A 14,556-nucleotide genomic window follows, 5' to 3' on the forward strand; every position below is an offset into this window, starting at 1 on the left:
TCCAATTGGCCAGGAACTGCGGCTGCAGTTCCGAAACCTAACTGGCTACCCGCACCGCCTCGGAGGTGAAGTGTACTGCGCTGATTGGCTCCGAGGTGCCGGCCGCGTGTGATGTCCTGGGCAGCGATTGGCCCTCCCTTGCTGGGGGCTTCTCTCACCGGGACTTGGGACTCCCGGGAAGTGGACTGGCAGAGGCGGGGGCAAGCTAGCTGCCTGCCGACCAAGTAGGAGACCCCGGCGTGAGGCGGCCTCCCAAGGCCGGGAGCGCTGGCGAGCCGACGCGGCGGCTGCGGAGGCTGTAAGAAGTGGGTGGGACAGGAGCCGGCACGGAGGAACCATGGCTCCGCAGAACCTGGGCACCTTTTGCCTGTTGCTGCTGTACCTCATCGGGGCCGTGATCGCCGGGTGAGGAAGAGGCACTCGCGGGCATGGGGCCCGAGAGTCAGCTTTGCTGGGGAGGAGCCAGGGTGGGCATTGGGTAGGGAGAGGTGGGGGAAGCCGGCTGGCCTTACTGAGGGAATGGAGAGGGACATCGTTGTGGTACGGCAATGGGACGGAGGAATGGGTAGTGTGGGCCAGGCTTTTGGGATGCGAGGGGAGTCTAGCGTGGTACCAGTGAGAGGACCTTAGATTCCAGAGGCCCTGTAGAGCTTTGCCCAGAAGAGTGGGAATTGAATGCAGTGCCAAACCCAGCAGTTGAGGTTTGGAGGGAGTTTGGGGGGAAGAAAGTGGTTGTGAGCGGAAGCAGTGTCACGTAGAGCTGGGGAAGGAATGGGATTCCTGACTAATGAAGATAGTGACAGCGCCATGCCGAGATTGAGGTGATGGACACGCCTTCGGTCAAAGAGGTGTGTTGTACCCTCCTGAGCTGAAGTAGAGGATGGTGAGTCCGGGACAAGCCATTAAAGAGCTGACATTAAAGTGGGTGGGCTATGTGAGGACCTAAGGTAAGAGAACAAACCTGGGACTGAAGAAAATTGAATTGCTAAGCAAAAAGACCCTTTAGAGAGCCCTTGAACTTCCCAGCTTCTTAACTATTGAGCCTAGGCTGTCATGCCTCACTGTCTCTCTCCATGGTACCATCTTGAGAAACCAAATGTGTGAGTGAGAAGAGTTCACCAACAGGTAGTAAGGTGGGGTTTAGCCTACACACCCTCACTCCACTTATGAATTATGTAACCTTGAAAGAAACTTATATATTCTCGTCTGTAACATGAAAGTAGTATTGTGCCATCTTAGGCAGGGAGTAGGAACAAATGGACTCTAAAGAATCCGGCCAGCCTTTAACATTCATGATCCTGTACTCCTGGTAACCCAAGATATAGTACCCCAGCCTCCTGTTTTAGAATGCAAAAAATAGTAGGTCTCATCCTCTGACAATTTATAGGTTGTTTTGAATGGGGAAGGTATACTTAGCATAGTTTTAAGGTTAAGTATTTGTTCTCTTACACAAGTTTTTTTACCCTTTGCATGTAAGTTTAAACTTTATCATTTTTTTCTTGTGAAACATCTTAAATTTCTAAAAAATTAACTTCTAGATAATGCTTTATTGTTTTTTAAATATGTTTTTCTTAGTAATATTTACACATAAAACTACAAGTACCCTAGGGTGTTTAATAAAATGCTAATATTAAATATTTTAAATCTCGTAGCTATAAAGTTAAGTAATTCATAAAGGAATCTCTTAGGGAGTGTAATGTTGATGCTGAGCTTAGCCAGCCATCTTCTCCCTGCATTTTTCTGAGCTGTTCCCATTTTTATATGAAATATATTCTTAAGTAAGCCTCACTCTATACAATTAGCCCTTTTGTTACCTTTATTATTTATTTATTTTTGATACTGGAGATTAAACTGCAGGAATGTTTTACCACTGAGTTACATCCCATCCCTTTTTAATTTTGAGACAATGTCTCACTAAATCACTGAGGGTCTTGCTGAGTTGCTGAGGCTGGCCTCCAACTCATGATCCACCTACCTCAGCCTCTGGAGTTGCAGCCCTTTTGTTATCAATTATTTAATTCCCATCTCAAGATGTCAAGACTTTACAGATGGGGAGGTATTGTTTCTCATGGAACTCTTTGTGGATGATAATTAAAAAAAAAAAACACTGATAGATGGACTAAATTATTTTTTCTAAAGTGTGATCATATGATATAGTTTTTATATGTCACCTGGGTCTTGGTATTGAAAGCATTTTTCTCTCCAATACATTTTAAAATTACCATCATTACTAAATCAGTCTCTATTGTGAGAAACATTTCCTATCCCCATTGTTGAAAGAATGCATTTTCAGAATAAATTCTGATGGCTAAAATTACTCTAGAAAAATGGATAGACTTTTTGTGAGTGTTCTTATTTATTATTTCATTCAATGAATATTTATTCAATGGTCTGGATATGATCCCTGCCTGAAAGTTTATTATAGTCTTATTCCATCTTCCTGTTACCACTTCTTGCAGAAATCCCCTTTATTTAATTTGATTCCAGCATCATCTCTGACAAGGAGGCCAATGGATCTCTCTCTTATCTCTTTGTTCATACCACAGGCATATTCACAGCTAATGAAACACAGGCTCCTGCATGTGGGCTTTAGAAACTGTCTATAATAAAGACTTTATCTAGACAAACTTATAACTACTGAAAATGAGTGCAAGATTGGTATTTTCTCTTTCAGCAGAAAAATAACTACAATCCATACATCCAGATAGATGGGTTTTATTTTGTCTTTACAGTTGTTAGTTAGGCTTTGACTTAACCTTTATTTTAACCTCTGAAGTTAACTTCAGTCACTTTCTTTTTAACATTTCTAAGTGTTACTATTAGGACATTTATGTCACATTATTTTTTTATATAAAGAAAATCATCCTTTGAGATTGATATTTGACCTTTGGAAATAGTCAGAAGTTAGCTCAAACCAATATAGGGCAAAAGGGGAGAGTTAATTACATTTTATGGTGTTATTGCCCAGAAATTACATGTAACCATAAAATAAGAAAATGGTTTCTTGACTGAGGTAGTTCTAAAGAAGGCTACAGCCTGGTGTGGTGGCACATGCCTATAATTCTAGCGACTTGGGAAGGTGAGGCAGGAGGATCACAAATTCCAGGCCAGCCTCAGCAACTTAGCAAGACCCTGTCTCAAAAAATACTAAGAACTAGGAATGTGACTCAATGGTTAAGTGTCCCTGGGTTCAATCACCAGCACCAGAAAACAAAGAAGGAAAAAAGAGTGCCACAGATGCTTTGAATAATCGTCCAAAAAGTACATAGTCTCTCATTGTGATTATTTCAGTATATAAGACTCATTACAAATCCTGGCACATTAGCTATTTAGTCAAGTCTCTCTCTCTCTCTCTCTGTGTATGTGTGTGTGTGTGCATGTTTCACATATACCTTCATTTTTGTATTTCTTTGCTTAGACACACACCTAAATGAAAAGGGGTAAAACCCTTTCACTTTTTTTTTTTTTTTGGTTTTCCCTTTCACTTTTAAAAATGTAGTATATAAGTCTTTTTAATGAAGTATTCTCTGCTCCTTTCCAGGCGAGATTTCTATAAGATCTTGGGGGTACCTCGAAGTGCTTCTATAAAGGATATTAAAAAGGCCTACAGGAAACTAGCCCTGCAGCTTCATCCTGACCGGAATCCTGATGATCCCCAAGCCCAGGAGAAATTCCAGGATCTGGGTGCTGCTTATGAGGTGAGTCAAGAAAGAAGATAAAGTATGAACAAAACCTGTGGATATAGAAAAGACCATATAACACAGAGAAATACTCCACTGAGGTCACTTCTATTTAGAAACATGTAGATAAAAGTAAAAATAATACTTGGTGCTCTATTGTACTAAATATTACATTCTTATTAGTAGATGCCATTTCCTACCTTTTTAATATTTAATGAGGGGAGTAATGTTAAAAAAGAATGAATGAAAGTAGGATTGAGAAATTAATAATAGATTAACTGACTGATCTGCTAATCTATCAGTCTATCAGTTAGGAATATTGAGCCAGAAATACAAAAAAAAAAAAAAAAACCCTAAATGAGGATTGCAAACCAACATGCTTGCTTATATGGACATGGCAAATAATAGGCAGGGGTGTAAGATAAAACATAACAATGAATATTCTGCCACCATATTGGGAATCAATACAAACTGATCAAGATTGTTATTAACTGAAGCCTTCTTGCCTTCTTTCATTGGATCAGATGTGACTGAACCCCAGTCAGTTTTTGCCATAAACAAATGCAAATACTGTCTTGCCAGATCTACTAATTTTTTAAGATAAGTTGGAAATCTACATTTTTACAAATTCTCCTGATTGTAAAAGTTTTGGTAACTAATTAAATTTCTTTATTTTGCAGATCAAACAAAACATAGATTAGTTTGAATTTACAGGATTAATCTAGAGGTCAAAACACTCGCAAGTGTACTCTCAATCTTCATGAGGATACTGTGAAATGCAGTAGAGCTAGGCAAATATTTATTCCCATTTTCTAAAAGGTACAGAAGAAAATTAAACTCTAAAAGTCATAGAGCTAAATTTTCTGAATTCAAGTTTAAAACCCTGCAGATTGAAAAGGCTAGAAAGAAATATGAAAAAAAAAATTTTAATGAGGATCCCAAAATCAAGATTAAAGAATCTACTGAACTGAAATAATGTCTTATACCATATGAACTCAGAGCTAGTGGGGTCTCCCTTTTTTCTCTCCATGCCTTCAGTGATCCTACACAACAGAAATTCTTAACCTGGGGTCCATAATTTGAGAGGGCTTATGTCCCCTCTTATATTGTATGTAACATTTCATTTATTATTTATAATATGATTCCATATTTTGTATTATATTGTCCATGAATAGTTCCATTGTTTGCTAAGAACCCAATACTCAAAAAATATTTTCAAAGGAAGCTGAATTTACAGTGCTCTGTAAAGAATCTATCATGGCCTTTATCCATGAACTAGACAGGCTATGCAAGTATCATTTATGAAATTGCAGTTTACATAATTCTAAGAACCTTTCTAGTTACTAGTTCAGATTTTCTTTTTTTCTTTGGACCATTCAAGCTTGATTGCCTTATATGTTATACATATACATATATTTTATACAGAGTGCATCCTGAGTATATGACAGATAGCATTCTTTTACAAATAGATTTCTACATATACCAATCTTGAAAAATAAAGCAGTATAACTCTTATGAAGGGCCTATCATCCTATTCCCTTGACTTGCCTATCTTCTAATGTGTGCACATATTGGGGGGCATAGACATGTGGGTCCCAATGTTAAGGCTGTCCTCCTAATTTAGTGCCTCCATCACTGATGGCAGTCTGTCATAGTCATATCCTAGTTCATATCCTAGTTTATAGTTTAAATAGATAATGTAGCGTAGTGGTTAATAGCATAAGCACTGGTGTTAAACTGTACAGAAAGTAAACCTGAGCAGTCCATCTCACCTCTTTCCTGGTACCTCCCCAATCATCACAGCCATATTACTCAAGTATAAATTTTAAGTTACTAGGTGAGGTTTCATAACTTTATTTTAAAAACATGAAGTAAGCAATGTGAAATGGAAAATGCACCAAATAATTTAGTCTATTAGAAAAAATACTTTTATGAACATGCTTAATACCATACATAATGAAAACTACATTCCCCTGAAATCTTAGACACAGTATCTGAGTGAAAACAAACATAAATATGAATGTACCATAACTGAATATTACCTAATATGTTTTTTCTTTCACTTTTATCCCCAGGTTCTGTCAGACAGTGAAAAACGGAAACAATATGATACATATGGTGAAGAAGGATTGAAAGATGGTCATCAGAGCTCCCATGGAGACATTTTTTCACAGTAAGTAATGTACTCACCTGCAAAGGATTAGTGTCCAAGAATGGATCACTTAGTAACTTAAAGAGCCAAATTATTCTTGTAAGCACAGAAGAGAAAAAAAATTTCTATTCTCATACCTAGAGCTACTACCTCTCTTTCATCCTGTCAACAAGAGTAGGTAGTTATGTTAACCACCATCAGGGAAGAAATTAAGTGGAAGTTCTTAATCTCCTGCTACACATGGCTTTCGAGGAGTGCTAGGTGGCTGAAATGATAAACACTTCTTGGGGCCCTGGTTATTGACATTTGAATCTCCATATACCATAATACCATGTAGTAAATCTCACCTGGAGTTCAGGTGTGAAGTTACAAATGAAAAGATATTTGAATCTGTATTTTTATGGGGAGAGAGTTTCTTTCTTCAGATTCTTAAAGGATTCTGTGAACCCTTCCCCAAAACAAGAATGAATCACTATTACATACAGTAGCTTTCCCCATTTAATGTTTGGGGGTGACGGTAGATTTTTAGGACTTGTAAAGATGTGTGAGTAAATGATTGGGATATCTTCCTCTTCTCAAGGATTATATTGTCTGTTTTAGCCTATTGGAGAAGTGTCTATTCTCCTCGATCATTCAAGCACACCTGTAATCTCAGCAACTTGGAAGGCTTAGGTGGGAAAATGGCAAGATCAAGTTCAGTCTCAGCAACTTAGTGAGACACTGGCTCAAAATAAAAAAATAAATAGGACTGAAAATGCGTGTCCATTGTAAAGCTCCTGTGGGCTCAATCTCCAGTACCAAAAAACAAAAAAACAAAAAACAATAAAGTGTTCCCTAGGGATGTCAGGAAGAGAAAAGGCTTCTCTTAGTCTCCACCCCCATCCTCCCTTCTTACTTTTAAAATTCAGGAATACATTCACCAGGGTTATTTGGTGGGAGAGGGAATTATATAGTTGTCATCACCACTGTGCTAATATCTGAGACTTCTTAATTACCCCAGAGATTAAGACTAGAATACCTGCACAAATGAAGGTCACTGTTTTTTTTTTTTTTTTGTTTGTTTGTTTTTTTATTTTAGAGTGATTCTTTTTTATTTACGAAAGTTAAGTTTGATTTTATAGAGGCCAGAACTTACTTATCCTTAAGAATTAGAATTTTATTAAGCCAATGCTAAGCTGATTATTTTTTTAGCTTATTTAAATATGTGTCCAGGATTTTGGCACAGAGTAGTAGCTTCTATCATCAAGGTTAACTGCTGAAAAGTATATAAAGTGAACATTATGTATGTTCAAAATTGCCCTTAAAAATTTCTTAAGTTTACCATTAAGCTCAGCTTTATACAGTGTTATATATACTATATTCTTTCTCAATAAGTTCACTATGTCTGGATTTTCCTCAGTGTCAAAATAACGTTTCATTGAGTCCAACATTGACTTCATTGGCATATGGTAGGTGTATGTGCTATGCTATTTGTATGGACCATACTGTTTTAAAAATTTTTTTTTCTTGTGGACAGCAGTATAGTTGCAATGTAATTGATATTATGTTAATTAAAATTGTATATGACATATGATTCCAATGTATTGAAAATGTCTTTGAGTTCTGTGCATTGTGTTGATAGGAAGCAATGTTTTATAAATTTGAAAGAAAACTAAATGATTGTGACATAAACTCAAATTTCTTTTCTGATGATTTCACACTTACCTATAGCTTCTTTGGAGATTTTGGTTTCATGTTTGGAGGAACCCCTCGTCAGCAAGACAGAAATATTCCAAGAGGAAGTGATATTATTGTAGATCTAGAAGTCACTTTGGAAGAAGTATATGCTGGGAATTTTGTGGAAGTAAGTTTAAACAACACAGCTATTCATGTTTACTTCCAGAATTTGAATTTTTGACTAAAACTTAGAGGTTTCAGTGTACCTACTCTGTCTTGGAGAGAATGAAGGGGAGTGACTGAAATTGAATTAATCATAATCCTTGGTTCATGATGCAGTTGTCATTTTTTTCATAAGCTAATGTCTACTCAGACTAGGAACTAAGTAGAACAACACCAGAATTTAATCTGCCTACATGCTACTTCCTATTCCAACCACCTGCCTCCCTTTATAGGTAACTCATCTGAATTTTGTATTTATTGTTGTTTTGCCGTTCTCATTTGTTTTGTTAAATATATATCAATACCTGAATGATGTATTATTTTTTGGTTTTGAGTTTGTAAAAATGATATAGCATTTATTATCTTTTGGGGCTAATTTTTTTCTGCTATTACATTACTAGGACTTATCCTTGTTATTGCTTAGAGCTATAATCCCACTGAATAAAATTTTATTGTGACCACCATTTATCTGTAGGCATTTAGGTTTTTCCCAGACTTTTTTCAGTTTCAAATAGTGCTTTTATGAACATTCTTATACATATTCTAGGTATACATGAGCAAGAATATCTCGTGGTGGGTAATATATAAGTAGAATTGCTGGTAAAATGAACCAGTGTTCATGTTTTATTGGTTTTGAGATTGATTGTGCCACACTTGTACCAACCATTTATGAAAATTTTTAGATTTGCTAACTCTAATATTTGGAATTATTAGACTTCTTAATTTTGCCCTTCCAATAGATATAAAACATTATCTCATTATGCTTTTGATTTGTGTTTTATTGATTGCCAGTTAGGACAAGCATCCCTTCATATATATTGGTCATATTTGTTTCCTGTCTTATGAAATGTCTGTTTATGTCTTTGGCCCTTTTTCTTTTGCCCTTTTCTTTGATTTCTAAGAGAACTTTATTCTTTCTACTAATTTTTTGTCAGCTACATATAATACAAATATATCCTATCAATTTGTAACTTATCTTTGCATCATATTTAAGATTTAGTTCAATGAGCAGAAGTATTAATTTTAAAGCAGTCAGATCTTATCAGTCTTTTATGGTTAGTTTTTGCATTTTATAAGAAATTCTGCTCTAAAATGAAAAAAACTTTTGTATATTTTCTAGTGAACTTTGAGATTTTTTAATTTGAGATTATTTCATCTTTTTTTAAAATTCTGGAATGGACTTTACAGCTTGACTACCTACTTTCACATCTTAGTTCTGCTGTATATTAGTTATGTGACCTTGGTCCTTTTACTTAACTTTTATGTGCTACCTTTACCTCACCTGTAAAATGAAGATAATGACATGACCTGCCTCATAAAGTTGTGAGGATTAAATGAAATGGAAATGTGCAAAAGTGTTTAGAGCATTCCTGGGCAGGTATACTATAAAGTGTTTGCTCTAATTACTATATTGTTGTTGCTATAATTTATCCTGTTGACTTGGGCTTTTATGTTGGTAGGCTATTAGGGGTTATTCTCCAAACATTTGTGTCATTCTGCTGCATGAGATGTTATCTTGTGATTAGGCAAAAACAAGAATACTTTTCTTAATACATAATTTCACATACTTGGTGGAATCAGATATTTGATTGCAGTCAGCTCAAAGAGATGTTCATTGTGTTTCTTCTTAGCATGGTAATGTGTCTGAATGGAGATAGCTCTGGGAAGTAGTCCTGAATTGAGTTGCCTGAAACAAGAAGGCATTTTCATTAGTTTAATCATAGGTTTAGATAGTAAACACATAACAGCTTTTGAATGCTATGGTTGTTCTTCAGGGTTATGCTTTACACAATTCAGATTTCTTAGGAGATAGTAGTCTATGAACACTTTAGCTCAGTAGTACTTAGTTGTGGCTTAGAATTCTAATGCTGATATCAAACACCTTATATTTCAATTCTTTCTTCCCTCTCTTTTCCAACTTCAAAATTTGAGTCATTTAAGTATATGTTTACTTCATTCCTTTTTGAGGGTTGATTTGGACTCTTCAAAGAGTTCTGTCAGCTTTAGGTCTCCCTGATGGGTAGTTTGCCAGAGAAGGGGAGTTCCAGTCCAGGCGTGTGTAGAGTCCTAATTCATTAAGGAAACTAAAGGCTATTTCATGCATTTCTTAGGTAGTTAGAAACAAACCTGTGGCAAGGCAGGCTCCTGGCAAACGGAAATGCAACTGTCGGCAAGAGATGCGGACCACCCAGCTGGGCCCAGGGCGCTTCCAGATGACCCAAGAGGTGGTCTGTGATGAGTGCCCTAATGTTAAGTAAGTGAAATCACCTCCATGGTTCCACCAAGAAACACCTGGATAATCTCATTTGTCTAATAAAGTTTTTATTGTTCATACTTAACTCTCCCTTCCTCTTCTAACAATGTTTCATCAAAGGATAGAGCAAATAAAATTAATTAATTAATTAAAATTTTTCCTGAAATATTTCTTCTACATATCTCCATTTTTGTTTCTAAACTAATAAGCATCACCCTTTATGTCCAAAGATACTTAACAAATATTAATGTTTCCTTCCTACTTGAACTATTAGTGCATTCTTATATGTTTATGTAATGCAAGTGGCTTTGCCCTGAATTTGTCATGTAGAAGATGTAAACAAATCTCAGAGAGCTTTGTGAAGTAGAGTTATTCTAATAGTCAGAAAAATATACTAATAGAAAAAGCTCTGATAAAATGGATAAAACTTTATCGATGTTAGGGGTTACATTTATATTTTCATTTTCTTTTCCTTTTTTAATTCTTTTGTCTCAGATTAGTGAATGAAGAACGAACACTGGAAGTAGAAATAGAACCTGGAGTGAGAGATGGCATGGAGTACCCCTTTATTGGAGAAGGTGAAATATTGATGTTTTTATTATTCTATCTCTGTTCTCTGCTTATGAATACCTCTCACTTCTGCCTCAGCCCATCTCTTAATGATTACATGGCAAAAGAATGTATAATTTCTAATACTCTTCAGCCAGTTTTAGGATATAGAAAGCCTTTTATTGACAGCATGCTTAGTCACATGAAGCATTAGCATTACTGATTGTCCTTTGAACATCAAGGCCAAAAGTTGTCAGATAGTCTAAGTTTTGTCAAAATTTAGGGTGGCCAGGCCTCAATGAATAGATTACTTTAACTCATCAATGAAAGAGAATATGTAACTCTAGTATGGGCATTAATTAGATGTTCTCAGACCTCATTTTTGGACTTAAATTTAAAACTCTAAAAGAAAAAAAGCTTTAAGTCTTCAAGTTCAGAAAATTGTTGAATCATTCTTTGTTTAGGAAATAGGTCAAGTTATTTATTGCTCTGCCTGAAGCACAGGTGATCTTCACTAATGACCTGAAACTTGATATAACCAGGCTGAGACTGCCCTAACAGACTTGACAGAGCCAGTGCCTTAGGCACTGGTTTTAAACATTTCTCTCAACTTCCAAATAGATCTGTAGTGTTCTACTTGTGTGACTTCCCATATTCTATAACCTGTAATCTGCTCTGACCAGGTGAGCCTCATGTGGATGGTGAGCCTGGAGACTTACGCTTCCGAATCAAAGTTGTCAAGTAAGTAATCGAATTTTAGAGGCCATCTCCTCTACTTTTGCTTCTCAGGTACATCAGATGGTAGAGATGACGCCTCCAGATTTTTTCCCTCTGTTTCATGCCCATAATACTACAAGTGATTATTTGTAACTCTTTAATAATTCTGAAAATTTGAGATTGGGCCCTGGGATTGAGCTTCAGTTATTTATTTACTTAGAACATAAAAATTCAAAAGATATCCAAAGGAAGGAATAGAGAAAAGTAAGGAGCTGTAAAAGAGAGGCATACAGGAAAAGGGAACCAAAGAGACCTGAGATTTTTAGCTGAGGGTCCACTGCACCATTCAAGAATGTGAGGCTTTTCCATAGGAAGGACCTTCTATTACATAACTTGCATCTTGTCTGTTTAGAGAGGTTGTTGAGATGGTCATTTTGCCTAGGACTTGTGCTTTTTTTTTTTTTTTTTTTTTTTTTGCAGTGCTGGGGATGGAACCCAGGGCTTTGTGCTTGCAAGGCAAGCACTCTACCAACTGAGCTATCTCCCCAGCCCATGTGCTTTCTTGTTGATTATTTCTCTCCTTACCAGTTGGATACTTCTTTATGTAAGAATGTTTCTTTGAGACAGATTCCCACTGGAACATGGGGAAATGGTCTGTGCATGACTTTTCCCTCACTGCACTCTTTATGTTCAGTGATTATTTTTCCCCAGCTTTTCTTGCCTACCTTGTCTTTCTCATCACTTCCTGAGAAATTAGAACATGTGCTGTTCCCTGAATAAACCTGGTACCTTCTCAAGTCCTTATCTTTGCCAGAATTCCCTCTAGCCTGTCCCCCACTTTCCCTGCACTGGTCTTATCCGCATGTCTAGAGCCCCCTTGGCCTTGTGAACCCAGCCCAGGAAACCTCTATAGACCTGATTCTGAAGCCCATCTCCCCAGCCCCTGCTACCAAACATCTTTCTCTCTTTTCCATAACCTAATGACTGATAGTTTTCCTTATATATGTTGGCTTCTGCTGACTGTAAACTCTTTAAGAATAGGATTTAATAAAACTTAGTCTTATTATCTCAGTTAATGCTATGCACAAAAGTATGTCTAACAAGTGCTCACTGTTTGAAAGAATGTTGTTCATCATTTTCCAGGATCTTTCTAGCAACTTTTGAACTCTTGCCAAATACAAATGGAAGTAATTATTTTTATCTTACTGTTTTTAGGCACCGAATATTTGAAAGGAGAGGAGATGATTTGTACACAAATGTGACAATCTCACTAGTTGAGTCTCTGGTTGGTTTTGAGATGGATATTACTCACTTGGATGGTCACAAGGTAAACAAAACATTTTTACTTCTTTTTGAAGACTCTATGTGGGTGGTTTTAGATTATAATACAATCACTTCAATTGTAGAGAACCACAGGAACTTCTTTCTAATTCTTGTTCTGTCTTCTCTCCTTACTGTGCTGCCAGTGTCCAGCAGTAACAGTGCCACAGACTTTGTGCTGCTCAGAGTTGATTGCACAGCCTTTGACAGTCTTGTTCTGAGTTTCCCAAGTTTCCACTGGCGAAACCTTATTTTTATTATTTTTTAACTGGCTTATGTGTTTGATTTTTCTTAGCATTTTTTTAAAAAAACTTTTTTTTTTTGACTCTTATCCTAATGATGTTACCCCTCATCCTTTCTTTGTTGATCTGTGACATTAGCTTTGTGTACCACTGCTCACTAGAAGCTGCGTGATGTACTTTGGATATGTTAGTCCTGCTCCAGTACATTCCCTTTTGCTTTTCAGGTACATATTTCCCGAGATAAGATCACCAGGCCAGGAGCCAAGCTATGGAAAAAGGGAGAAGGGCTCCCCAGCTTTGACAACAACAACATCAAGGGCTCTTTAATAATCACATTTGATGTGGATTTTCCAAAAGAACAGTTAACAGAGGAAGCAAGAGAAGGTATGGGGTATAATGAAAGTGTGTGTATGCATGCCTTTGCATGTCTCTGTATGTGTGTTATGTATGTATATGAGAGTAGAGCGACATTAAAAACAAAACCTTCCAGTGACATAAGACATTAGCCATTAATGCTACTGGAACACAAGGATAGCAGTGAACAAACTCGTCTTTCTCTGTAAAAGCAATAATGAAAGTCCTGTGGTCAGTGTGTTGAAGGTTGTATGAGCAGGCTTTGAAACCTAGGTGTTTAGGAGTGAAGCAGGCTCACTCAAAATGAATGAGCTGGACCAAGCTATAAAAGGGAGGCCATGTACAATAGGAGGATGAGAAGCTTAGAAATGAGTGTGATAACTGGCTGAAAAGGGCCCAGTTTGGTGGTATTAAATAATAAATGAAAAGTGGTAAAAGAGGTTAAAACTGAGAAGAGAACAAAGAGGAAGAAATGAAAGACTTACCTGGAGAGTTTTCTTTCCCCCCCCACCCCCCCAGGTATCAAACAGCTACTGAAACAAGGATCAGTGCAGAAGATATACAATGGACTGCAAGGATATTAAGAGTGAATAAAATTGGACTTTGTTGAAAATAAGTGAATCAGCGATATTTATTATCTGCAGGGGTTTTTTTGTTTGTTTGTTTTTGTTTTTATTTTCAATATGCAAGTTTGACTTAATTTTTTTTTCCTAATGACTGTCATGACATGAATAAGAGGGCTTCAGTTTGTCCATTTGCATTCAGACAAGAATGACCAGCAAAAGGTTAACCAATACCTCTCCCTTTGGGAATACAATGTCTGGTGCTGCCACCTGAGTTTCAAGAATTAAAACTTCAAGAAGACTCCAGGAGCAAAAGAAATAATATAAAGGGTTGGAGATAATTGTTAGTTATTTCATTCAAGATGCCAACTGGAGAAGTCTGTTTTTAAATACATCTTGTTGTTATTTTTTCTTGACTCTTGTTTCTTTTCTCCTGTGAGCTAGTTGAGTTGTTCTCCCATAGGCAAGAAGGACACACAAGCATGCACAAGACTGATGCAATCCAATTCTCATACCCATGAAACACGCATGGAATCTTCTAACAAAGAGCTTGAAGAAACAAGCTTAGGAAATAGTGTATATGAATCAAAATTATATGAAGATTGAATTGTCTTTGAGAAAGCTATTTCCTCTCATTTTATTCGGGAACAATAAAATCTGATAGAGATATTTTACTGTTTAGAAAGCACTTTTCATGTACATAATCTCAGTTAAATCCATGATTAAAAAGCCTTTGGTTTATTTTAGGAACTAGATTACCACTGACTAGAAAATTAATTTAAAAAGTAGAGTTGCAAATTACATTTGCTTCTTCCAGTGGCACTCAATTCAGATGCCATGTGACAAG

At 36.7% G+C, this 14,556-nt stretch overlaps 1 protein-coding gene across 1 annotated transcript; it reads left to right on the plus strand.

The window, feature by feature from the left end:
- The first annotated feature begins 139 nt into the window (after positions 1–139).
- Dnajb11 (DnaJ heat shock protein family (Hsp40) member B11) lies at positions 140–14,125 on the plus strand. Its single transcript, XM_047563459.1, has 10 exons — positions 140–405; positions 3,542–3,698; positions 5,756–5,853; positions 7,543–7,675; positions 9,822–9,964; positions 10,460–10,542; positions 11,197–11,254; positions 12,446–12,557; positions 13,017–13,176; positions 13,666–14,125. The coding sequence occupies exons 1-10, from the start codon at positions 338–340 to the stop codon at positions 13,728–13,730; spliced, it is 1,077 nt and encodes a 358-aa protein (XP_047419415.1). The 5' UTR covers positions 140–337; the 3' UTR covers positions 13,731–14,125.
- Positions 14,126–14,556: the final 431 nt, after the last annotated feature.

The sequence above is a fragment of the Sciurus carolinensis genome, chromosome 9, assembly GCF_902686445.1.
Source record: "Sciurus carolinensis chromosome 9, mSciCar1.2, whole genome shotgun sequence".
Taxonomy (NCBI): domain Eukaryota; kingdom Metazoa; phylum Chordata; class Mammalia; order Rodentia; family Sciuridae; genus Sciurus; species Sciurus carolinensis.

Coding starts and splice junctions, on each gene's coding strand:
- Dnajb11 (XM_047563459.1), top strand. CDS start 338: ATGGCTCCGCAGAACCTGGGCACCTTTTGCCTGTTGCTGCTGTACCTC. Junction 9,965..10,459: donor GATGAGTGCCCTAATGTTAA/GTAAGTGAAATC, acceptor CTTTTGTCTCAG/ATTAGTGAATGAAGAACGAA. Junction 12,558..13,016: donor CTCACTTGGATGGTCACAAG/GTAAACAAAACA, acceptor TTTGCTTTTCAG/GTACATATTTCCCGAGATAA.